We start from the raw sequence: 24,705 nt of genomic DNA, 5'->3' as shown, positions 1-24,705 counted from the left end.
TGCCCAAGTTTTTTTGTGGATATGGGTTTTCACTTATCTTGGGTAAATAAGAGATGGAATCCTGAGTCAAAGGGTCGATTCACGTTTAACCTTATTAGAAACTGCCGAATAGTTCTCTCAAGTTCGCAGTGTTTGAAGGTTTCAGTTGCTCTATATCTTCTCTAACATTTAATGGTGTCCGGTTTTTGTTTTCCTTTTTTTTTTTTTAACCATTTTAGGGGATGTGAAATGGTATCTCATTGTGGTTTTAATTTGTGTTTTCTGCATAGCCAATAACAAGCATGTTTTCGTATACTTATTGATCATTCATATATCTTTTGTGAAGTGTCTGTTCAAGTCTTTTGCCCATTTAAAAAATTGCCTTGTTCATCCTTGTGTTATGATTTTTAGTTCTTTATATATTCTTGATTCAAGTCCTTTGTCAGATGTATGTGCAGTGAATATTTTTCCCCAATCTATGGCTCTTCTGTTAATTTTCTTAATAGTGTCTTTTATTGAGCAAACCTTTTTTATTTTGATGAATCTTGTCAATATTGGCTTTTATGGCTAGTGCTTTTTTGTGTCCTATCTAAGGAATCTCTGCCTACTTCAGGGTGGAGAATATATTCTCCTATGTGGGTGAAAAATAAACCCCAGTGGGACTGTGGCGTTGGCTGCACCACCCTCAGATTTGGACCTTCCCATGGCTGTTTCCCATCAGAGGGCTGGCACGGATTCTCCTGTACTAGTGTGAACCTGTCCCACCCATGCTGCCAGCACCTGCCAGACCTTGGGTCAGTGAATGAATCCAACACGTTATTACCACGCACGTTACCCAGAGGCAAACCCACCACTTAACCTGTAGACAGGGCTATCTCATGTCTACATGAAGGGGTAGGCTGGGCGCTCGCTGTAGTCTTCTCTACCCTTAAAATCCAACACTGGTGGAAATGAGCTCTTTCTGGGGCCAGCATTTCTGCTCCATTTCTACTCCCGCTTTCTTTGTGTACTTACATCATGGCCTTGGATTGCTCTCTCACCTGTGGTTTGCTAGACGTTTTGATCTGAAACGGGGGAAAATCAACTCTGGGAGATCAAAAGTATAGTTGTGATTTAATTCTGGAAGGGCGCTGCCTCTAATAGCGTAAGTAAACTGCCATCTGGGGCTTGAGAAAACATGTCAGAGCTGCGCCAAACCGATGTTAGACTTTGAATGAAAGCCCATGCTGTTTTCGGTTCGTAGCATAAGCCGGAAGAGCTATTTCTAGCATCCCTTCTTTCTCTCCCTACTGGTGTACACTGGAGAGTCTAAATATTGCTGGCATTAGGATAAACATAACCAAATGGGTCCATTATTTCAAACCTTTGACACTGGACTCAGACTATCCCAAGGGTGTGATGCATCAGTCAGTCTCTGAAGCAGGCTGCACTTGGGGTACTTTCATATTGTGGTTGGAACCCCTGCACTGAGTACAGGATTCTGGGCCCTGTTATGGGGGGAGCGGCACAGAATGTGCCTGGATGGACTCCTTATGTCCCTCTCAGCTGGAAATGGCACAACTCTGGCCACGTGTCAGCTCCAAGAGACACTGTCACAGAGCCACGTTGCCTTGTTCTCCCACTGGAAAGGCTGGACGGCTGAACTAGGGCAGGGGCGTGTGGGGTTAGAAATGTGGTCTCTTCAAATAGCCAGCAGTCTTGTAATCAACACTGTTGACTGGGAGCTGTCTGCCAGTCAAAGTGTGGTCTAGTTTCCAGTGGATAAGTCTGGGAGAGGAATGTTTTTGTTGTTGTTTTGTTTTGCATCCAGCTTGTTAAAGACATGAAGAAGGAGAAAGCATTTAGCTCAGCAAAAGATGTGACAATTTAAAGTTTTGATTCCATTATTACTCTAAAAGCTTCTAGCATTACGCCTGGCCTAATGCATAATGGTACATGTGTGTACACATGCCTGCATTTAACATGGTATAGTATAAAGGTCTCTAGGGTCACGGCTGTGACTGAAAACACAGCTCCTACCACCCACTACATGAGTGACTTTGAGCATCATGCTTAACTTTTCTAAAATTTAAGTTATCATGCCCAGTTCACTGGACAATGAGAAGGCGAAAAGGTAGACTATTGATAAAGGACCTAGGCACTCAGTATAACTAAATGGTCAATAAATATTTATTTGAAAATAAAGTCCCTCCAGCTCCAGCACACATGGCAAGGAATACAAGGCCAGCTTTCCTGCTGCTGAGCCACTGAGCAGTGGCAGAGGCTGTCCCACGGAGGAGTGAGCCCCAGGACCAGAGGGAGGAGATTAAAGGCTGGGAGATGAGGCTTCGGAAAGGTTGTAGAGTCCTTGCAATGGGAAGGAAGTTCAGCAGAGTTCTCGCCAACCACCCCCAGGATTTTTTTTACTCATAGGCTACTCTTGAACAGACAAGGCACAGGGGATAATTTTCTGTATGAAGGGAATAGATGGGGTGATGAAGATGTGCCTTTTAGCACCTAGAATGGTACCTGGCCTGGGGCAGGCATTCAGATCATATTTGTTGAATGAATGAGCATGAAACATCAGTGAAACTATCCTATCAGTTCCATGATTGAGAGCAATAATTGGTGTTACCAGTGCATCAGCTTCTTGTTTCTACGGTCACTAGCCTGAGAGGATGAGGGGAATCCAAACAGTTTGTCTGCAATTAAAAGGCAGAATAATTTTAAAACACCACCACCAACAACAAAAAAAACAGCCAACCAGAATTCCAAAGATCTCCAGTCCACAGGAAGCATTTGGAGTCACTCAGATAACGAAAGAAAATTACTTAGGAAAATGTGAAGCCTTATACTATGGAAGATGAATACAGTACCCAGAGAAACACTCATAAAATTTATTAGACTATGCGTTGATTTGTGCCCTGCTTGAAGCTTGTGCCTGGGGACACTGAGGTATTATGTGAAGTAGAAAAGACATGTAGCAAAGCAAGCATTGAACTAAGAGTGCAGGGCCCAACCAGCTCTCCAGTAATCATTAAGGCCACCTCATTGCTCTTTTTATTTTTCTAATCTTATCTCTTAATACAATATAGAACTCACCATAGCCAGCTTTCATTATTATATCACCCAGTTGGTTTGTAAAGTGGAGATAATATCATGACTCCAAAGGTTACTGGGTAGATTAAGATCATGTAGAGGAGTGTTTAATAAATGTTCCTTCCCTCCTTCTCCCTGCCTTTTGGACAAAGGAATCAGAGTAGAAAACTTTAATAGACTTTGGCATGATGTGGGAATGGTAGAGAAGTAGTGGGGATGTTTTAAATTATATGTAAAACCTGTGTTTTTTAATTATTTGTGGATTGAAATTATTATTACTGTTCCCAACAATGCTATGAATAAGTGGCTAAAATTTGGACAAAAGACTGTTAATAAGTTACTTGCCAGATGATGGGTTGGAATAGATTCTTCCCTGTAATTGCTTAGAAAATAGGTTTCCAACTTTCCATTCATTTAGCTTGCACACTTTGCCTTGGATTAAATGTTTGAAAATGAAAACGCCATCCCGGCAACAAAATTTCCTTTGTTTTTATTATTTATTTATTTATTTGGTTGCACCGGGTCTTAGTTGTGGCAGGCAGGCTCCTTAGTTGCGGCTCACCTGCTCCTTAGTTGTGGCACATGTGCTCCTTAGTTGTGGCTCGCTGGCTCCTTAGTTGTGGCATGAGAACTCTTAGTTGCGGCATGCATGTGAGATCTAGTTCCCTGACCAGGGATCAAACCCAGGCCCCCTGCTTTGGGAGCGCAGAGTCTTATCCACTGTGCCACCAGGGAAGTCCGTCCTTTACCTTTAGAAGAATCTAAGTTGCAAGGAAAAAGAGTTGCTTTCATGTTCCCATTTCATAGACAGTTTTAAAAACCTTTAGTGCCTGGGTGGGGCCCGCTTGCACTCCACAGATCCACAGACTAAATGTTTAAATTTGTCATCCTGTGGGATGTAAAATGAAACCATGTACCAAAGAAAAATGGTGAATGACTCACTCCCATGTGATCTTCCAGGGAGGAGAAGGATTCAGTAAGAATGTGTCACAAGGACATCAGATCCCTTCACAATGAAGGTTGAGGTTGCCTGTCCTGGGATGTGAGTGAATGTTATGAATCTGAATGGAGGCTGCCAAGTTATGTCGGGGTCTCAAGGAGAGCATCTGGTACTGGGGTGAATTCATCATGGTGCCGCATCCAGCAGCACCAGAGAAACTGTATTTGTTAGCACATCAGGAAGGGGTTCACCTCTCAGGGACGGGTTCATATTTATAGGCTTATCACACATATGCACTCACATGCTTGCACACGCTAATTTATTTATTTATGTTGAGAAATATAACTGCTACTTAGACAAAAATCCTCATATTCCAGTGCTTTGTAGACAGGTCCACATGGGAAGCCAAACTCTAGTCCAGAGGTTGCTTGGCAACCAAGGAATCAAAACAAAGAGTTTTAGATGGATAAAATTCATATTCATAGTGGGGAAATGTCTGACGCCTGAACCATTGATCCTGAGGCCAAGCCACCCTTTCTTGAGGCCAGGGTTTTGATAAATATTTCAAAGTACTCTTCTCTGATGGTTTTGGGTTGAGCCTGCATTGTTGATGCACACAATTTTTCTTTAAATATGTCTAATACCCTTCAGCAAGCTAACTTCATCTCGGGAGCCATTCTTTCTCCTTGAGATGAGTTTGCATATCTTTGTTTTGATGATTATTTACTGATTTTACTAGTCAGTCTAATTTGCCTGCTTTCCAAATTCTGGGTGAGTGGGGAGGAATGCACCACACTGCTGCCTATATGGCCTACTGAAATATTACCAGGAGTCAGGGCCTTGTTCACATACCTGCAGTCTGCCGTAAGGACAGGAGAAACTTTATGCTTGAGTCAGTACCTGGCTTGCCAATTCTGGGCAGTGATACAATAGGGCAGAATGGAGGGTAGTGTAATAATTATCCTTCTGGACATCCTCGAGGAAAACAGTAGGGATGTGTTCTTGACATACCTAATTTTTCTTTATGAATTCATCATAAATTATTTCTGAAAGTGTATGTAATCTTACTTGAAATAGGTTGAACTTATTTATAACTTATTATTCCCTTATGTAACTGCCATTGGGATAAGTCTCTTACATTTAGTTCCCAGCTTTCTTTCAGTTGCTCTAAAACTATGTCCTAAAATCTTCAGGAATCCTATCCTGAGCCCTAGGTGAGGAGTTCCCATATTATAAAGGAGATGCAGTTTCCCACCCACTGCATAACCCATAGGTTTTTTTAAAAGGCATCGCAAACATATGGTCCCTTCAGCCTTCATCTTTTCATCTTGAAGAGTCCTGATGCTTTTAAGGTCATTTGAGCGACACCCAAAACCGAGCGTGTCTGCATTTCACAGATGTAAAGACTGAGGCACGGTTGCTAATTATTTGCCCCCTTGTGAGCCACAAAGGAGCTTGTACAACCCCAATACAAAGTCTGAGTCATTGTGAACTTGGTCATACTGGTCAGTTTATGTGATTGTAGGCTGGCCTTCAGAGAGAAAGAGCAAATGAATCAAGGAGGCTGAGGCAGAAAAGGATTCCTATAAAGAATCCTTGGCTCTGCAGGCCTGCGGACGTGTGGGCGGCCTTGTAGGGATGGAGTTTCACGTAGAAGGGCCTTTCATCCTCTGGAGGCTGATTATTCTGCGCAGTTAAGAAGAGGCCTACAGCGATTCTGTATTGGGGGAGGGGGTGTTCGATTCCTTCCCCCATTCTTGCCAAGAGTTATTGAGGTGCCAGATACTGTGCTAGTAAGCATGTGTGTGGGTTCACTTTACACGTATTACCTGACATCTAATGAAGGAATCAAAGGGTGCCATTTACTGCATTCATTTCTCAAATCTATTTAGAAACTCAGTTGGTACTAGTAAATAATAAATATACAACAGCTGTCTTTATATAAATGGACTTATGCTGTGTGCTGTCCAAGTTTTAAAATAAATTGTCTGGCTAAAAGCACCCTGTGTTCAAGTGTGATACAGTTTTTTCCTTTAGTAAAATATTTCTAGCTCATTGAATAATGACTCTCAGTATTTCCAGAAAGCTTTGCTCAAGCCGCCACTGAAATTTGAATTTTATGTAATGTTCATGTGTCATAAAATATTATTCTTTTGATTTTTGATCAACTGTTGAAAATGTAAAAAACCATTCTTAGCTTGTAGACTGTAGAAAAATAGAATTTGGCCCCTGAGCTGAAGTTTGCCAATCCCTCTTCTATACCATTATCCTGTTATATCTTCATCTTACTGGTATCAGAAATTGTCTTACGTATTCATTTGTTTGTTTGTTGTCTGTCTTTCCTGGTACATTGTAAGCTCCACGAAGGCAGGTTCTTTGTCTTATTCACTGTATTATCTCTACCAACTAGAACAGTGTCTGGGATATAGAAGTGTGTTATGAATATTTAGTGATTGAATGAATAAATCCATATAGTTTAGGAGCCACTAAATCCAATAAAGTCTTCCCTCCAAATATCTCACGTGTATATCCTATTCCAGGGGCCACATCCTACCCAGATCTTTGCCTCTGTTTCAGTGCAGATCTTTGTTCCTGTACTAATACCTCGAGCCTTCCTGACCCCTTGTCTCTGACTCTAGTCTACCCTCTAGTATAGTAACTTGCTGAAGTATATTTTGTCTTACATCATTTCTCTGCAAAACCCAAATCTTTTCACTGTTTTCCCATTCCTACAGTATAAGTCAGACTCCTCAGGTGCACATAAGGGGCCCTTGGTAATCAGTCCCCCACCTGCTTTTCCACCCGTATCTCTGAGCCTTCCCTGTAAGGAGCCCTCTGCTCCAGCAGCCTCGTCGCCTTGTTGTCCCTGAAGCCACTGCTCATTCCCACCTCTGCACCTTTGCTCCGGCTGTGCCCCAGAGCCAGTGGACACTCCCCGTAGGAAGGGATTGACCCCTAGGTCATAGGAGATAAGTCTGTAGCGAGTGATGGGAAACAAGGAAGAATGAGCTAAGCCTCAGAAAGTGGAAGATGAAGAATGAACGTGGCCAAACATGACTCAGTTGGTGATAAAGTGGGGCAAGAAGGATGTAGTTATTCTAGGAGAACGATTGAAAAGGGCTGCCTGGCAGGGTTATCTAGGCCAGTGCTTTTCAAACCACTGTGTGGACAGATATTCGGGGAATCTTGTTAAAATGCAGATTCTGGCAGTAGGTCTGGAGTGGGGGCCTGGGATTCTGCACTTTTAAGAAGCTCCCACGTGATGCCCATGCTTCTGGTTCTGGGATGATTCTCTGAGTATCAAGGATCTAACTACGTGCTCAGGAAAGGAGCCTTTTCCATAAGACCTGGATGTGGAAACAGGAAGCCAGTTGGCCTGTTCCTCAGGGTCCTGCCTTCAATAAAGACATTTCTTGCTTTCTAAACGACTGAAAAAATGTGTGATGGCTCCAGTCTTCTTGCTGAAGGAGGGGGTGTTGAAGAGAACTAAGGGCCAAGCTGAGCGTGTAAGGCTGCTGCTTAAAGGGAAGAAGCACCTTTACGTCCTGAGATGGTGGCAGTGAAAGTGATCATTGGGAAATGAAAAGTCTAATGTTGGTTGGGCCAGTGGCCTGTCGTTATACACAAATGCGCGTGCGCACACACACACACACACACACACACCCTCATTTAGGGTAAAGGCTGGAGTGCAGTGCTTTTCCCTGATGCAGTCGGATTCTCTTTTCTCTCCAAGAGGCATCTCTTCTGATCCACTAGAGCTCCCAGTTCAGAATCTAGGTTTGGCTTGAGTACAAGCAATGTACCTCACCCTAACTAAGCAAGAGGAACCATTTCTGTAATGTATTATCTCCAAACAGAAGAGCAGGTAGCACAGTATTTTGCTGGCATAGTTAACTCGCCCCTTAGAACAGTTTCTCTTTAATGATTAGCCTGGCCCTTGTCTCTTTGGCTAATCAATAGCTGGCCTTCTGATGAAATTGGGTGTTATTTCCCTGTGGCTTAACTTTGTGCAAATTGTACGTTATCCTGATTAATGATTCTAATGACACTTCTCTTATCACAGTAATGTCCCTTCTGCTTTTATCACAGAGAAACTTCTGCTTGTCTGACTGAACTCTGATCCTGACATAGAGTCAAAGTCATGGTAAGTTGGAGACGTGCCTCACCCTCCCTGGTGCCAGCTGCAGACAGGTACAGGATGTGTACTCAGGGGCTGTTGCCTTATACAAAGGGTTGTTTGCTCATCAGAGGAGAGGGACGAGGAAATGGAAAGGCAGTTTCTTTTTTCGAAAACGCCATTTTAACTTCTTTCAGGGGTGGTGAGTAACCTGACCCTGAAAATTCAAAGAGGGACTCCTTTGAATCCGTCTAACATCCTGAGATACAGAAACAAGTTATAGTTTTCTCTCTGCAGAAGCACTACATGTCCATTTTAGAAACTGTAGGCAAATAAAAAGGAAAAACTCAAAATCCCGCAGCTTCCTCCACTAGGAGATGACCGCTGTCCACACTTTGTGGAACCCCATCATTTCAGGCTCGTCAAGAAGGCTCATCAGCTAAGAAACACTTGTTATCTGCCTCCTGCTGTTGGCTGTGACTGGACTCCTCAGAGCTTGGTTATCTGATCTCAGGGACAGGCAGGGAATTGGATCCCTTTGAGAGTTCCATAAAGCTCACTGCTGCTGTGGAAGCTGAGCCTTTCAGCTGCAAACATGGCTGTACCTGAGGCTGGCCACCTGCTCTCCTTCTCCTGCCCAAATAAAGTTTCTGCATAGGCAGGTGACGCTTGATCCCTGGTCTTCTAGGAAGAAATAATAGAAGTAGAATCTCATACTTGGAGAGGAACTAGACATTCCGCCAACTCTAGACACTTTCCTTTAGGAAGATGGATGTGTAAACTATCCTGAACAAAGAGTAATATACTCTTAACGTCTTTTTTTTTTAACATTAGACATTCTAGAATTTTCTTCATCATCTCTGACAGTCAAGGGCTTACTCGTGTCTGCACCAAATCTCTTATGCTGTCCTTTAAAATCCATTTGTTCTTGGGCTTCCCTGGTGGCGCAGTGGTTGAGAATCTGCCTGCTAATGCAGGGGACACGGGTTCGAGCCCTGGTCTGGGAAGATCCCACATGCCGCAGAGTGACTAGGCCCGTGAGCCACAACTGCTGAGCCTGCGCGTCTGGAGCCTGTGCTCTGCAACAAGAGAGGCCACGATAGTGAGAGGCCCGCGCACCGCGATGAAGAGTGGCCCCCGCTTGCTGCAACTAGAGAAAGCCCTAGCACAGAAACGAAGACCCAACATAGCAATCAATCAATCAATAAATCTTTAAAAAAAAAAAAAAAGCCTTAAAATCCATTTGTTCTTGATGGATTCTCCCTGGACATGTACAACATTTATTCAGAGATGTTTACAGTGCCCCTACTTTGTGCATGGTATTTGGCTCTGGGGACCCATAATTAATGGGACGCTCTTCCTGTTCTGAACAAGCTCGCAGCCTTTCTACATGTGAAGACTCTAACCAGGTGACCCTTTAGTGAGCTTTCCACTGAGGAAAATTACCTCAGTTGCTCTCATCTTTCCTCCTAGAACCTGTTTTTCCATTATGACTGTTATTTATTGGACAGATAAAGGGCATCTTTAAAGGAAAGGAAAACCATACAATATAATCACAATACTGTAATTCCCAATTATTTTCCATCACTTTATTTTAGACCCTACTCGTATGATAGTGGTTTTGAAATAGTAGTAATAAGAACATAAAGAACAGTTAATGTATTCACTCTAGTCTTTGCTATGCTAACATGTTTATTTTACATCTTATAGCATATTAAAATTATTTACTCTCGATGGAGTTATGGGTGTTGTATTTTTCTTCTTAATTCTTTAAAAAAATTTTATTGAAGTATAGTTGATTTACAATATGTAAATTTCAGGTGTATAGCATAGCAATTCAGTTATATGTATCTTATATATATATTCTTTTTCAGATTCTTTTCCCTTATAAGTTATTACATAATATTGAGTGTAGTTCCCTGTGCTATACATTAGGTCCTTGTTGGTTATCTATTTTATACATAGTAGTTTGTATATGTTAAGCCCAGCCTCCTAATTTATCCCTCCCCCTACCCCCCAGATTTTCTCTTAATTCTTTAAAAAAATTTTTTCCAAATCTCTACAATGACCATATGACACATATCTAAAAGGAAAATATGTTTTAAAAGCCAATGTATTCAAATATTTACCAAAAATTTTAGAGGTATAATTTACAGTGAAATGCACAGCTCTTAAGGTTACTTGGTAGATGAGTTTTGACAAAGGTATGTACCGTGTAACCTACCCCTCTTATCAAGATAGAACATTTCATCGCTCCAGGAAGTTCCTCCATGCCCCTTCCAGATCAGTCCCCACCCTGCTCTCCACTCCACTCCAGAAATGGAACCACTGTTCTGATTGTTTTCACCATAGATTAGTTTTGCCTGTTCGAGAACATCCTATAAATGGAATCATAGAGCGTGTGCTCTTTTATTGTCAGCGTTATATTTTTTTGCAATCCATCCCTGGTGCTGTATCAGCAGTTTGTTCCTCTGTTCCTTTTTATTGCTAAATATTTCATCGTATCATATTCCCATCTTTTGACATTTATCTTTATCATTATTTATTATTTTAATAACTGAATGACATTTCATTGATTGTGATATATCACTGATTTCTAGCTATTTGTTTTCATCATTCTTCCCTACATCCTCTGCCTGTTTCCTTTGCCTGCTGCCACAAGAAGCCTTCCTGGGGTGGAATCCCCTGCCTTCCTGGAATAGATAATGATACATTATTCCCTGGAATTTAGTCAATATGGATACTTTAGAGCTAACAGGAACAAATTTTCCGGGCTTATCTTGTTCCGGAAAAAAGATGCTGATAGATAAGCTGAATTATCTTTGCACATTTCTCTATCGATTCATCTTGTTAGATATTAATTTTAATCCCATACTAGTGTCCCTCAGCAATGCAATTTGCTTTAAAAGTCAAATGCAGTGTTTAAGTACCATCCAAAATTTTTTCAATACTGGAGTTCCAGAAGAACCTTGTGAAACGTTTGATTCAGAAAGCTGTCTTGGTGGGGTCAAGGGCTGAGCTAGGCCATTTGAAATTCTGACAGCGAATCACCAGCTTGCTTATTACTACAGATATATAGTAGAAGAAAACAAGTAAAATGCCTGCATTAACTTCCTGAGGCTGCCGTAACAAAGCACCACAAACTGGGTGGTTCAAAATAACAGAAATATGTTATCTTGTATTTCTGGAGGCTAGAAATCCAAAATCAAGATGTTGGCAGGGCCATGGTCCCTCTGAAATCCGTAGGGGAATTCTTTCTTGTCTCTTTCTAGCTTCTGGTTGTTTGCTGGCAATCTTAGGCATTTTTTGGCAGACATTGGAGTCAACAACACATTATCATGGGGTGTTCTCCCTGATTGTCTTTGTTTTTACGTACTGTTTTCTAAGAAGGACACCAGCCATGTTGAATTAGCGGCTCACCCTACTCCAGTAGGACCTCATCTTGCTTTAATTAATTACAATTAATTCATTCATTGTAATGACAGTATTTCCAAATAAGGGCACATTCTGAGGTACTGGGGGTTAGGACTTCAACATATCTTTCTTTGGGGATGCAATTCGGTGCAATTGATCTCTTTGCCTCTCATGGACACTGTGAGTCTCATTATTGATTACAGTTCCCTCTTGTTTGGCTTCTAGACAGAGAAATCTGTGGCTCATGTCGAATAATTACACAGGCCCTTAAGGTCTCCGTTTCTGTTTCCTTTCCACCCCCTTCTTTACTGTAATTTTCTATGCTTTGTGTCCTGTCACTGAATTTCTTCATCTATTTATTTATCTTTCGTATTGAATTATATGTTTCTCTTTGCTGCCTCATGTACATAAATAACATTAATAAATTAGTAAATACATTAGAAATACTCAGGGCACCTTGATCTTAATCAGTACATTATCTCTAAGTCATAAGTCAACTGAATGGTACCTACTGGTTACTAACCCATGTTTTGCTTGTTGATGTTTTTAATTTGTAGTCTGTATTTGCAGAGGGTCAGATTCACTAACTTTTTGTCCCTTGTACACATCAGAGTATGTCTCACTTTAAGGCATGCTGGTCGTTTCCGGTGATGCTAAACCTCATCTCCAGTGTCTAGACTGCGATCTCCTCCTCATGACTTCCCATCCTTCCCTCTGCCACTTGGTCAGGCTTCTGTCCCCTCCATTCCACTGCAGAAGCCTTTGTCAGGATCACCAGGACCTTCCGTGTTGCCCCATCTGACCATCCCTTCTGTGTCCTCTACTCACACCTACCTTAGCAGGCACTGACATCTTCCTCCTTCCTCAGCCTCTGGACAACACACGCTCCTGGTTTTCTTTATACATCAAGGACCAGTCCTTCTTGGTTACCCATTCCGGTCCTTCTCTGCTGGAGAGGCCCAGCCTTGTCCTAGGACCCCTGTTCTTCACTTTCTCCCTAGGTCATTTCGTCCAATACCATCCAAACGCTGATGTGTCCTGAATTTATTACTCTAGACTTGCCCTCTAGATTTATGTTGTATAACCAACCATCCTTTTGACAACTCCACTTGGATGTTTAATGGACATCCCAAACTTAACATTTTGAAAATAGAACTTCTAAATCCCACTCCCCACTGCCATCCCAAATCTGGTAGTCCTCCAGCTTTCCCCATCTGGGTAAACGATACCACTCTCTGCTTGGCTGCTCAGGGAAAAAGATTTAGAGTTACACTTGCTTCTTTTCTTTCCTCACCTCCCACATCAGTCCATCGGCAAGTTCTGCCGCCTTTGCTCCAAAACATGTGCTGAGTCTGTCTGTCTCTTTCCATTTTTACTGTTTCACCCTCGTCTACCATCATATCCCTGGATCTTGGCCCAGATTCTCAACTCGTCTCTGTATCTGCCTACAGCAGCCCGAGTGATCTTTTTATCATGTAAATCAGATCATCTCCTCCATCCCTTTGCTGAAAACCTGCCAGTGGCTCCTACTGCATTTAGAATAAAACAGAAACTCCTCACTGGCTTGTGAAGGCTCTTGTTCTGCCCTTGCAACCTCTCTGATTTTCTTTCTTTTTCATTTTTAAAGTTTTTATTATGGAAAAAGGTAAACACATACAAAAGTAGACCAAATATTAAAAAGAACCCCTTTGTACCTATAATTATTATTAACTCATGGTCAGTAATTATTATATTACATAATAATAACTCAGTAATTATTAACTCATGGTCAGCCTTGTTTCTTCTTTACCTCCACTTACTTCCCCCAACCCGTTATTTTGAAGCAAATTCCAGACATCTTGTCCTCTCATCTATAAACTCTTTCAATGTGTATAAGATTCAAACTCTTAAAAAAATAAAATATAACCACAATACCATTATCATACCTAAAACCGCTAACACTAGTTGCTTAATGGCATCAAATATCAAGTCAGTGTTCAATGTCCAACTGTCTCATAAATGTCATTTTTTTTTTTTACTGTTTGTTTGATTCAGGATCCCAGTAAGTTCACCCATTATGATTATTGATGTGCATTTTTAATCTCTTTTTAATCCCTCTTTTAATCCCTCCATCTCTCTCTTTTTTTAAAAAAAAAAAAACTTATTTTATTTTATTTATTTATTTTTGGCTGCATTGGGTCTTCATTGCTGCGCGCGGGCTTTCTCTAGTTGCGGCGAGCGGGGGCTACTCTTCGTTGCGGTGCACGGGCTTCTCATTGCGGTGGCTTCTCTTGTTGCGGAGCATGGGCTCTAGGCGCGCGGGCTTCAGTAGTTGTGGCACGTGGGCTCAGTAGTTGTGGCCTGTGGGCTCCAGAGCTCAGGCTCAGTAGTTGTGGCGCACGAGCTTAGTTGCTCCACAGCATGTAGGATCTTCCTGGACCAGGGCTCGAACCCGTGTCCCCTGCATTGGCAGGCGGATTCTTAACCACTGCGCCACCAGGGAAGTCCCTCCAGCTCTCTCTTTTCTAATTCTCCTTGCAGTTTATTTGTTGAAGAAACTAGATCGTTCATCAAGTAGTGTTTCTCACAGTCTGGATTGTGCTGATTACAGCCCTGTGGGGTGGGTTAACATTTTCCTCTTTCTCCTATTTACCATAAATTGGTATTTGGCCTTAGAGGCTTGACTGAATTCAGGTTAGATTTTCCCCTTTCGGGGGAGACAAGATTACTGTGTAGGTAATGGTGTAACTTATCTTACCACTCCCCAGCTTGCCCACCAACTCAAGCCACACTGGCCTCTGTCCCACTCCTCCCCCAGAAGGCAGCTCCAGCCTCAGCGCCTTTGCCTCAGCTGTTTCCTCTGCCTGTAACACTTTCCCCTGATCTTTGCACAGTCAGCTGCTTCCTGTCACTCAGACCTCAGCCTGAATGTCACTCCTCAGAGCAGCCCCTCCAGGACCTCTCTGTCTGCCCTGTAGCCCTTCTCACCACCGGCCGCCTGGTGGAATATTTGTTTGTTGGCTCGTTTACTGGTCTGCCTCCTGCTGAACTTGAACATCAGCTCCAGGGGAGCTAGAGCCTCATCTCTCACAGTCACTGCCATGTCCCAGCACCTGGAAGAGTGTCTGGCCCATGGTGGGTGCTCAGCAAACTTGCTGTGTGAGATGGCGCCATGCTGGTAAGAAGTGCCTCTCAGTCACCATCTTTCTCTGTGCACTCAGGCGGCCAAGGGAGGCACCATCAAAGCTGCTTCAGGCTTCAGTGCCACCGAAGATGCCCAGACCCTGAGGAAGGCCATGAAAGGGCTCGGTAAGTGTCCCACTGGAGGTAAACACCCCTCATGTGCTGTGCATGACAGAGTCACCCAGAGGGTGTTGTGTCCACAGGCAACTGTGAGTACGTCTCACGCTAAGAAAACACAATGGGAACAAGTTGACTTTTCAAGGCAAACTAGACGGGAGGGTTTTTACTAAGAATTTTAAATGTGATGAACTCATTCTGGACTTCCCTGATAATTTAAATCTGTTTTAGATTCCGGCATTATGAATCTATATATCAAATTTGAGAAATGTATTTGTTTTCCAGTTAACCCATGTATGCATGTCATGCCAGAAGGTTTACAAAGCACTTTGACAAATATTATCTGAACGAATACATGCGATAATCCTGTGATGTAGTGAAAGCAGCTGGTGGTATTGTTATTTTCGCCCCATTTTACAGATGTGAAACTGAGACTCAGAGAAGTAACGTAGGAAGGCACAGAGTAAGTGGAACTGAGCCATGAGTCACACTCAGCAGAGCCTGCCAGCTCTAAGTCCACGTTCTTTCCCTTGAGTCAGCCCCCCACCTGTTGCTGCTGTAATAGGCACAGCTACGCCAGTACCCCCGTGTAGCGTGTGGGATTTTAGGTGAGAAGGCTGTGCGTATGTGACCAGAAGGGCTTGTCTTCCAGTGCACCACCCTCTGGTAGCTCCCGTGGGCAAAGGCCTCCCACTGGGTGGGCACAGCCATGCCCGGGCACTGCAGGCTATGCTGACCTGGACCCTGCCTCCAAACTTGCCTGAGTGGACATTTGGCCAGAGAAGTGCTCTCTGTTTCATAGCTGCTATTTAGAATCTCCTCAAGATTTGAATAAAAACGTTTGACCATGAGGCGTTATTTCCCAGTTTTTCTATCCAAAAAGAATTCATCTTAGCCCCAATGCTACTAACAGGAACGATAACAATAATAGCGAGCATTTATTAAGCTCTACTGTGTGTCAGGCACAATGTGTTACATAGATTATGTTTTAATTCTGACAGCAGCTTGTTTCACTAATGAGAAAGTTGAGGTCTAGGGAGATGAGCTAACTTGCCTGAGGTGTCTGGGATCGTACGTGTCAGGATTCTAGGCAATTCCAGGCAGTCCGACTCCAGAGCTGGAGCTTAAGCCACTGTGCTGTGCTGCTGCCCGCCTCTGAACAGGACATTACCCTGAATCTATCGTTTTCCCTTTTCGTAAATAAAATGGAAAAGGTACTCGGCCCACCCTTTTTTTCAGGTGTATCCTAATTCTTTGGTGGATAGCAAGAACACCATAATTCAGAACGTAGACCACATGGCATTCGGAATTCTCAGAGTCAGGAGGCATTTGATACAACAAACCATTTTCAGTGCTCGCTGTGTGGGCCAGTGAAGGTTAGAGGAGACGAAGACTGTAAACCTAGTCCTGCGGTGCAATCGTCCATGGGTGCTCGGCAGCCGAGGCATGCGCAGAAACACGATCGGTTCATAATATGATAGCGACGGGAGGGGCACGAGTAAGATCCCATTAGGAGTCAGAGAGGTCACATGTCATTTGGGAGCATCAGGCAAAACTTCTCGGAGGATGTAGAAATTGAGATGGGCCTTGGGAGATGAGTTAAATTTATTCAGTAAGTAAGTAAATAGATAAGAGAGAATGGCTTTCACGTGAATGGAACAGCATGAGCAAAGGCATGGGATGAGTGTGAGCATCGCCCTGTTTTGCATTTTAGCTGAGGCACTTAGCTGCAGGCCATGTAAATACATGGCTTGCAGCAGGATGTACTTACAAAGCAGGAGTTGACTTTTTAGGCGACTTCTGGGAAGGCAGGTACCATGGGGTGGGTCCTGAGGAGGCTACTGACATGGGAGGATGACCCAGATGCATTGTCCAGGAAACAACAAATGCCAGAATCAGGATGCTAGATGGAGGGGGTTAGGGAGACATAAACCCATAGACTGGTAATGAAGGAGGTCAGGAGAAAGGAGTGCAGTGTAGTTGGGTCAAGTACGGGAATTCAGGAGCTAAGTCTCTGGATTTGGCTGCCTGTAACTTTGTATGTGGATATTTACAATAGTGAATGGGGTATGGTGGAGAGTCCCAAATGCCAGACAGCAGTGCAGATAGTAAATCCAGCAAATGGTGGGGAGCCGTCCTGAGTAGGGATGGCTGAGTAGTGTACTCAGTGTATCCTGAGTAGGGGAGGGACACTGTGAGAGTTTGTCATTTTAGGAAAATGAATCCAGCAAGACATTGGAAAGACCAATTAGGAAGTGAGACTACTACTTAGCAGACTTTAAGTTGTCTAAGAAGAAACCCTGAACTTGAGTGGTTGTCATAGGAATTAAAAAGAGGTGACAGATACAAAAAGGGTTTTAGAGCTAGATTTTGCATGACTTGTCAGGAAATCTGAATGTGAAGGAAGAGAGCGGGTAAAATAATCAAAGCTATTTTGAGGGTTCAAGCCTGACAGAGCAGAAGAGTGGTGGTGCCTTTCACAGAAACTGTATAAAAAAGCAAAAGGCAATGAACCTTCTCCCCACAGCTGAGAGTTCTCCTGGAAAAAGGATGGTTGTATCTATTACCCTCTTTCTTTTTTTTTTTTCCCCCCAAGAGAACAGAGAGTAGGTCCCTAAGTTATGTAAACTTAAAACTCTATAGCGGGCTTCCCTGATGGCGCAGTGGCTGGGAGTCTGCCTGCCAATGTGGGGGACACGGGTTCGAGCCCTGGTCTGGGAAGATCCCACATGCCGCAGAGTAACTAAACCGGCGAGCCACAACTACCGAGCCCACGTGCCATAATTGCTGAAGCCCGTGTGCCTAGAGCCCATGCTCCATAACAAGAGAAGCCACTGCAGTGAGAAGCCCGTGCACCGCAACAAAGAGTAGCCCCTGCTCGCCACAACTAGAGAAAGCCCGCACACAGCAACAAAGACCCAATGCAGCCATAAATAAAAAATACAAAAAAACCCAAAAACAACCTCTATAGCTTCCTCCGTACACCTCATATTTTTCTAGATCTCTAATTTTGCAAAGGATAACTCTGGTGAATCTATATATTTTTTTATTTCTTCCTGAAATATTTCAATAGACTCTCCTGTAACTCATCACATCTTCCCATACAGTATATGGGAAAATGGAAAACTCACCCAGCGTACATGAACATCCAGCTGTGAAAGTCTCCTGTAAAAGCTGCTACAAGAAACAGGCAAACAAAATTTATGACATTTTAAATTTGTAATTCAGGGACTTCCCTGGTGGTCCAGTGGTTAAGAATCCGCCTTCCAATGCAGGGGATGCGGGTTCGATCCCTGGTCGGGGAACTAAGATCCCACATGCCACTGGGCAAATAAGCCCATGTGCCGCAACTACTGAGCCCGTGCGCTTTAGAGCCCGCACACCACAACTAGAAAGAAGCCTCTGCACCACAATGAAGAGCCCTCGCACCACAACGAAAGATCCCGCATGCCGCAGCTAAGACCTGACACAGCCAAATAAATAAATAAATTTTTTAAAAAGAGCAAAAATAACAATCTTTAAAAAATTTTTTTTTAAAAATTGTAATTCATAGTGAAAAGTTTTGGTAGGATATTGCATCATGGGAATTCATGGGCAGTTATAAAAAGTTTCCTGATCAGAGATCAGGAAAGAGAGCTTAGAAAAGAAAAACGCAAATACAGATCTTAAAACGCAGTGGATACAATGAGCAGCCAATTTAAACCCTGTGAAGTGCCAAATCATGAATTAAAAGACGGGTTTGAACTGTTTTGAAACTCAGAGGAGATGATAAAGAGATAAAAGTGAGGAGAGAAAGGCAAGAACATGGAAGATAAATATGGGTGATCCAAAGAGGGAAAGTACTATGATCACTCACATTCATAGATAAGGAAACTAATGCTCAGAGAAGTTAACTCTTTCATTTAGTGGTTCATATATACAATGGAATATTACTCAGCCATAAAGAGAAACGAAACTGAGTTATTTGTAGTGAGGTGGATGGACCTAGAGTCTGTCATACAGAGTGAAGTAAGTCAGAAAGAGAAAAACAAATACTGTATGCTAACACATATATATGGAATCTAAAAAAAAAAAAACGGTTCTGATGAACCTAGGGGCAGGACAGGAATAAAGATGCAGACGTAGAGAATGGACTTGAGGACACGGGGAGGGGGAAGGGTAAGCTGGGATGAAGTGAGAGAGTGGCATGGACATATATACACTACCAAATGTAAAATAGATAGCTAGTGGGAAGCAGCTGCATAGCACAGGGAGATCAGCTCCATGCTTTGTGTCCACCTAGAGGAGTGGGAAAGGGAGGGTGGGAGGGAGGCTCAAGAGGGAGGGGATATGGGGATATATGTATATGTATAGCAGATTCACTTTGTTATACAGCAGAAACTAACACACCATTGTAAAGCAACTATACTCCAATGAAGATGTTAAAAAAAAATAGCTAATGAAAGGAGAGACTGAGACTCTAATCTAGTGTCTGTTTTCCCTCCAAAATAGACAAGCCCTCTGAACAAGAACTTCTTTTCTTAGAAAGCTCTCTGCGTGTGTTTGGGTTACACCGGTGTCCACAGAGGAACCCATTTTCTCATTCCTCTCTCAAATCACACTCACTCCCTGTCTCCGCTCCACACCAGGCACGGATGAAGATGCCATCATCAATGTCCTGGCCTATCGCAACATGGCCCAGCGCCAGGAAATCAGGACGGCCTACAAGACCACCATTGGCAGGGTAGGTGGCAGCTCTCTGGCTTGACAAGGGACCTGTCAGCAGTAGGGGAGCAGGGGCCCCTTCCTTCTTGAATCCTGAAGCAGTGGCCCTTGGTTTTTAAAAGATGGATCCTTTGCCTTGTTTAAAGATGTTCTTGGAAAAAAACAAACAAACAAACAAACAAAAAACAGTTTCAACACGTTCAAGAGTTCCTCCACTGTCCATAGCCAGAAGTGATTTCAGGGAGCTCTTGATTCACAAAATTCAAGGCTAAGTTTAGTCTCTTCCCCCACAAGTCCTTTCAGGGACTTGGTTGTGGAATGGAATCAGCCCCTTGCCCTTTGGAGCACTGGGCAGGGCTCAGCTTTCAGTGTTGCTTCCCTTGGCCTTTCCTTTAGGCCACTTCCGAATGAAGATCCTCCAAACTGACTAAAATGTTTAAATCCAGTTTGTTCTAAATAGGCTCTCCGAGGATTTAGGGTCTATCCAACTCTTCTACATAAACCCATTTGTAGTATATATTCATTCCTTTGACTGATCCTTAACTGAGAGCCACCTCCTCCAGTTCTAGAACGGGGCTCTGTGTGTGTGTGTGTGTGTGTGTGTGTGTGTATGTAAGTGGCTTATGCATTCAAAGGTGGTTCACTCATCATGTTTTCCCCTTCCTCTTTGAATCCCACACCCCTGAGCAACCCTGTCTCAGTCTCATTTTCAACAGCTCACTTATCAGAGTCATTCACCCAATCTTTCCACATCACTGGAAGCCCATCTGTGTGATTAGAGAATCTTTTTATTGAGGAAATGTTATCAATAAGTGCTTCCAGGTCTCAGAGTGCTGTTAACTCCATGATAAGTATTTCTATTTTTGGATATTTTATAAAAGCTAGTCAGACGGGCTGCCTCTCAAAGGCAGGCATTAAGCTGCTGGGTGGGGCAGGGCTGGCTCAGCTCTTCCCGGGAGCATCTACATTGCAAACCTTGGCTGGGCACCAATGGGATTCCTCCCTCAGATTGCTCAGAGTATCTTTTGGGCCTTTTAAGCTCTTCTCCATCCCCAAAGAAATTTAATGAACATGCATGTGATGTGTAAGCTAGAGACAAAGTGTTGCCGCACATTTGGGGTTGATTATTCAGCTTCAGAACTAAGCTGATCTGACAGCCGTTTGTTAAGATGACCAACCTTAATGGAGTGACTGAATGCTAATTTATTTGTTCATTCATCCATTTGATATGTGTGGATGTAACATAAAAATATGCACAATAGATTGAAATATAGTGTTGCAGACTCAGGTTTGTGAGAATCTGAGATCAGAACTTGAAACCAAATCAACTCGGTATTAGTTGGTTGATCTTAAGCAGGTTCTTAAACTCTCTGACCTGTTCTAGGAGGAAATGTGACTAAATGTCTTTAGGAATTGGTCCTTTGGACTCCCTCTTGCGAGAACACCAGAATCACAATTAGCTGCTGGACAGTCATCGACAGGAAGACACTGGAACTCACCAAAAAAGATACCCCACATCCAAAGACAAAGGAGAAGCCACAATGAAATGGTAGGAGGGGCGCAATCACAGTAAAGTCAAATCCCATAACTGCTGGGTGGGTGACTCACAGACTGGAGAACACTTATACCACAGAAGTCCACCGACTAGAGTGAAGGTTCTGAGCCCCACGTCAGGCTTCCCAACCTGGGGGTCCGGCAACAGGAGGAGGAATTCCTAGAGAATCAGACTTTGAAGCCTAGTGGGAATTGATTGCAGGACTTCAACAGGACTGGGGGAAACAGAGACTCCACTCTTGGAGGGCACACACAAAGTAGTGTGCACATCAGGACCGAGGGGAAGGAGCAGTGACCCCAGGGGAGACTGAACCAGACCTACCTGCTAGTGTTGGAGGGTCTCCTGCAGAGGCGGGGGGTGGCTGTGGCTCACCGTGGGGACAAGGACACTGGCAGCAGAAGTTCTGGGAAGTACTCCTTGGCGTGAGCCCTCCCTGAGTCCGCCATTAGCCCCACCAAAGAGCCCAGGTAGGCTCCAGTGTTGCGTTGCCTCAGGCCAAACAACCAACAGGGAGGGAACCCAGCCCCACCCATCAGAAGTCAAGCGGATTAAAGTTTTACTGAGCTCTGCCCACCAGAGCAACAGTCAACTCTACCCACCACCAGTCCCTCCTATCAGGAAACTTACACAAGCCTCTTAGATAGCCTCATCCACCAGAGGGCAGACAGCAGAAGGAAGAAGAACTACAATCCTGCAGCCTGTGGAACAAAAGCCACATTCACAGAAAGATAGACAAGATGAAAAGGCAGAGGGCTATGTACCAGATGAAGGAACAAGATAAAACCCCAGAAAAACAACTAAATGAAGTGGAGATAGGCAGCCTTCCAGAAAAAGAATTCAGAATAATGAGAGTGAAGATGATCCAGGACCTCGGAAAAAGGATGGAGGCAAAGATCGAAGAGATGCAAGAAATGTTTAAAAAAGACCTAGAAGAATTAAAGAACAAACAGAGATGAACAATACAGTAACTGAAATGAAAACTACACTAGAAGGAATCAATAGCAGAATAACTGAGGCAGAAGAACGGATAAGTGACTTGGAAGACAGAATGGTGGAATTCACTGCTGCAGAACAGAATAAAGAAAAAAGAGTGAAAAGAAATGAAGACAGCCTAAGAGACCTCTGGGACAACATTAAACGCAACAACATTCGCATTATAGGGGTCCCGGAAGGAGAAGAGAGAGAAAGGACCAGAGAAAATATTTGAAGAGATTATAGTTGAAAACTTCCCTAACATGGGAAAGGAATTAGCCACCCAAGTCCAGGAAGCGCAGCGAGTCCCATACAGGGTAAACCTAAGGAGAAACACGCCGAGACACATAGTAATCAAATTGGCAAAAATTAAAGACAAAGAAAAATTATTGAAAGCAGCAAGGGAAAAATGACAAATAACATACAAGGGAACTCCCATAAGGTTAACAGCTGATTTCTCAGCAAAAACTCTACAAGCCAGAAGGGAGTGGCATGATATACTTAAAGTGATGAAAGGGAAGAACCTACAACCAAGATTACTCTACCCAGCAAGGATCTCATTCAGATTCGATGGAGAAATCAAAAGCTTTACAGACAAGCAACAGCTAAGAGAATTCAGCACCAACAAACCAGCTCTACAACAAATGCTAAAGGAACTTCTCTAAGTGGGAAACACAAGAGAAGAAAAGGACCTACAAAAACAAACCCAAAACAGTTAAGAAAATGGTCATAGGAACATACATATCGATAATTACCTTAAACGTGAATGGAATCAATGCTCCAACCAAAAGACACAGGCTTGCTGAATGGATACAAAAACAAGACCCATCTATATGCTGTCTACAAGAGACCCACTTCAGACCTAGGGACACATACAGACTGAAAGTGAGGGGATGGGGAAAGATATTACATGCAAATGGAAATCAAAAGAAAGCTGGTGTAGCTATACTCATATCAGATAAAATAGACTTTAAAATAAAGAATGTTACAAGAGACAAGGAAGGACACTACATAATGATCAAGGGATCAATCCAAGAAGAAGATATAACAATTATAAATATATATGCACCCAACAGAGGAGCACCTCAATACATAAGGCAACTGCTAACAGCTATAAAAGAGGAAATTAACATTAACAGAATAATAGTGGGGGACTTTAGCACCTCACTTACACCAATGGACAGATCATCCAAAATGAAAATAAATAAGGAAACAGAAGCTTTAAATGACACAATATACCAGATAGATTTAATTGATATTTATAGGACATTCCATCCAAAAACAGCAGATTACACTTTCTTCTCAAGTGCACAAGGAACATTCTCCAGGATAGATCACATCTTGGGGCACAAATCAAGCCTCAGTAAATTTAAGAAAATTGAAATCATATCAAGCATCTTTTCTGACAACAGATTAGAAATGAATTACAGGGAAAAAAACGTAAAAAACACAAACACATGGAGGCTAAACAATACGTTACTAAATAACCAAGAGATCACTGAAGAAATCAAAGAGGAAATAAAAAAATACCTAGAGACAAATGACCATGATAACACGACGATTGAAAACCTATGGGATGCAGCAAAAGCAGTTCTAAGAGGGAAGTTTATAGCTATACAAGCCTACCTCAAGAAACAAGAAAAATCTCAAATAAACAATCTAACTTTACACCTAAAGGAACTAGAGAAAGAAGAACAAACAAAACCCAAAGTTAGCAGAAGGAAAGAAGTCATAAATATCAGAGCAGAAAAAAATGAAATAGAAACAAAGAAAACAATAGCAAAGATCAATACAACTAAAAGCTGGTTCTTTGAGAAGTTAAACCAAAGTGATAAACAATTAGCCAGACTCATCAAGTAAAAAAGGGAGAAGACTCAAATCAGTAAAATTAGAAATGAAAAAGGAGAAGTTACAACAGACACCGCAGAAATACAAAGCATCCTAAGAGACTACTACAAGCAACTCTATGCCAATAAAATGGACAACCTGGAAGAAATGGACAAATTCTTAGAAAGGTATAACCTTCCAAGACTGAACCAGAAAGAAATAGAAAATATGAACAGACCAATCACAAGTAATGAAATTGAAACTGTGATTAAAAATCTTCCAACAAACAAAAGTCCAGGACCAGATGGCTTCACAGGTGAATTTTATCAAACATTTAGAGAAGAGCTAACACCCATCCTTCTCAAACTCTTCCAAAAAATTGCAGAGGAAGGAACACTCCCAAACTCATTCTATGAGGCCACCATCACCCTGATACCAAAACCAGACAAAGATACTACAAAAAAAGAAAACTACAGGCCAATATCACTGATGAACATAGATGCAAAAACCTCAACAAAATACTAGCAAACAGAATCCAACAACACATTAAAAGGATCATACACCATGATCAAGTGGGATTTATCCCAAGGATGCAAGGATTCTTCAATATACGCAAATCAATCAATGTGATACACCATATTAACAAACTGAAGAATAAAAACCATATGATCATCTCAGTAGATGCAGAAAAAGCTTTTGACAAAATTCAACACCCATTTATGATAAAAACTCTCCAGAAAGTGGGCATAGAGGGAACCTACCTCAACATAATAAAGGCCATATACGACAAACCTACAGCAAACATCATTCTCAATGGTGAAAAACTGAAAGCATTTCCTC

At 42.6% G+C, this 24,705-nt stretch overlaps 1 protein-coding gene across 2 annotated transcripts in view; it reads left to right on the top strand.

The window, feature by feature from the left end:
* ANXA4 (annexin A4) overlaps nucleotides 1-24,705 on the top strand; it is a 74,600-nt gene that overhangs the window by 19,543 nt on the left and 30,352 nt on the right. For both annotated transcript variants that reach the window (XM_059943120.1, XM_059943119.1), the window contains exons 2-4: nucleotides 8,087-8,141; nucleotides 14,729-14,816; nucleotides 19,436-19,530. In XM_059943120.1, the coding sequence (XP_059799103.1) occupies nucleotides 8,139-8,141; nucleotides 14,729-14,816; nucleotides 19,436-19,530 (186 nt within the window). In that variant the 5' untranslated portion in view covers nucleotides 8,087-8,138. The remainder of the gene's footprint in view (nucleotides 1-8,086; nucleotides 8,142-14,728; nucleotides 14,817-19,435; nucleotides 19,531-24,705) is intronic.

Source organism: Balaenoptera ricei, chromosome 13 (assembly GCF_028023285.1).
Source record: "Balaenoptera ricei isolate mBalRic1 chromosome 13, mBalRic1.hap2, whole genome shotgun sequence".
Lineage (NCBI taxonomy): Eukaryota > Metazoa > Chordata > Mammalia > Artiodactyla > Balaenopteridae > Balaenoptera > Balaenoptera ricei.
The sequence above is the reverse complement of the archived record's forward strand: the minus strand, read 5'-3'. Positions and strand labels throughout refer to the sequence as shown.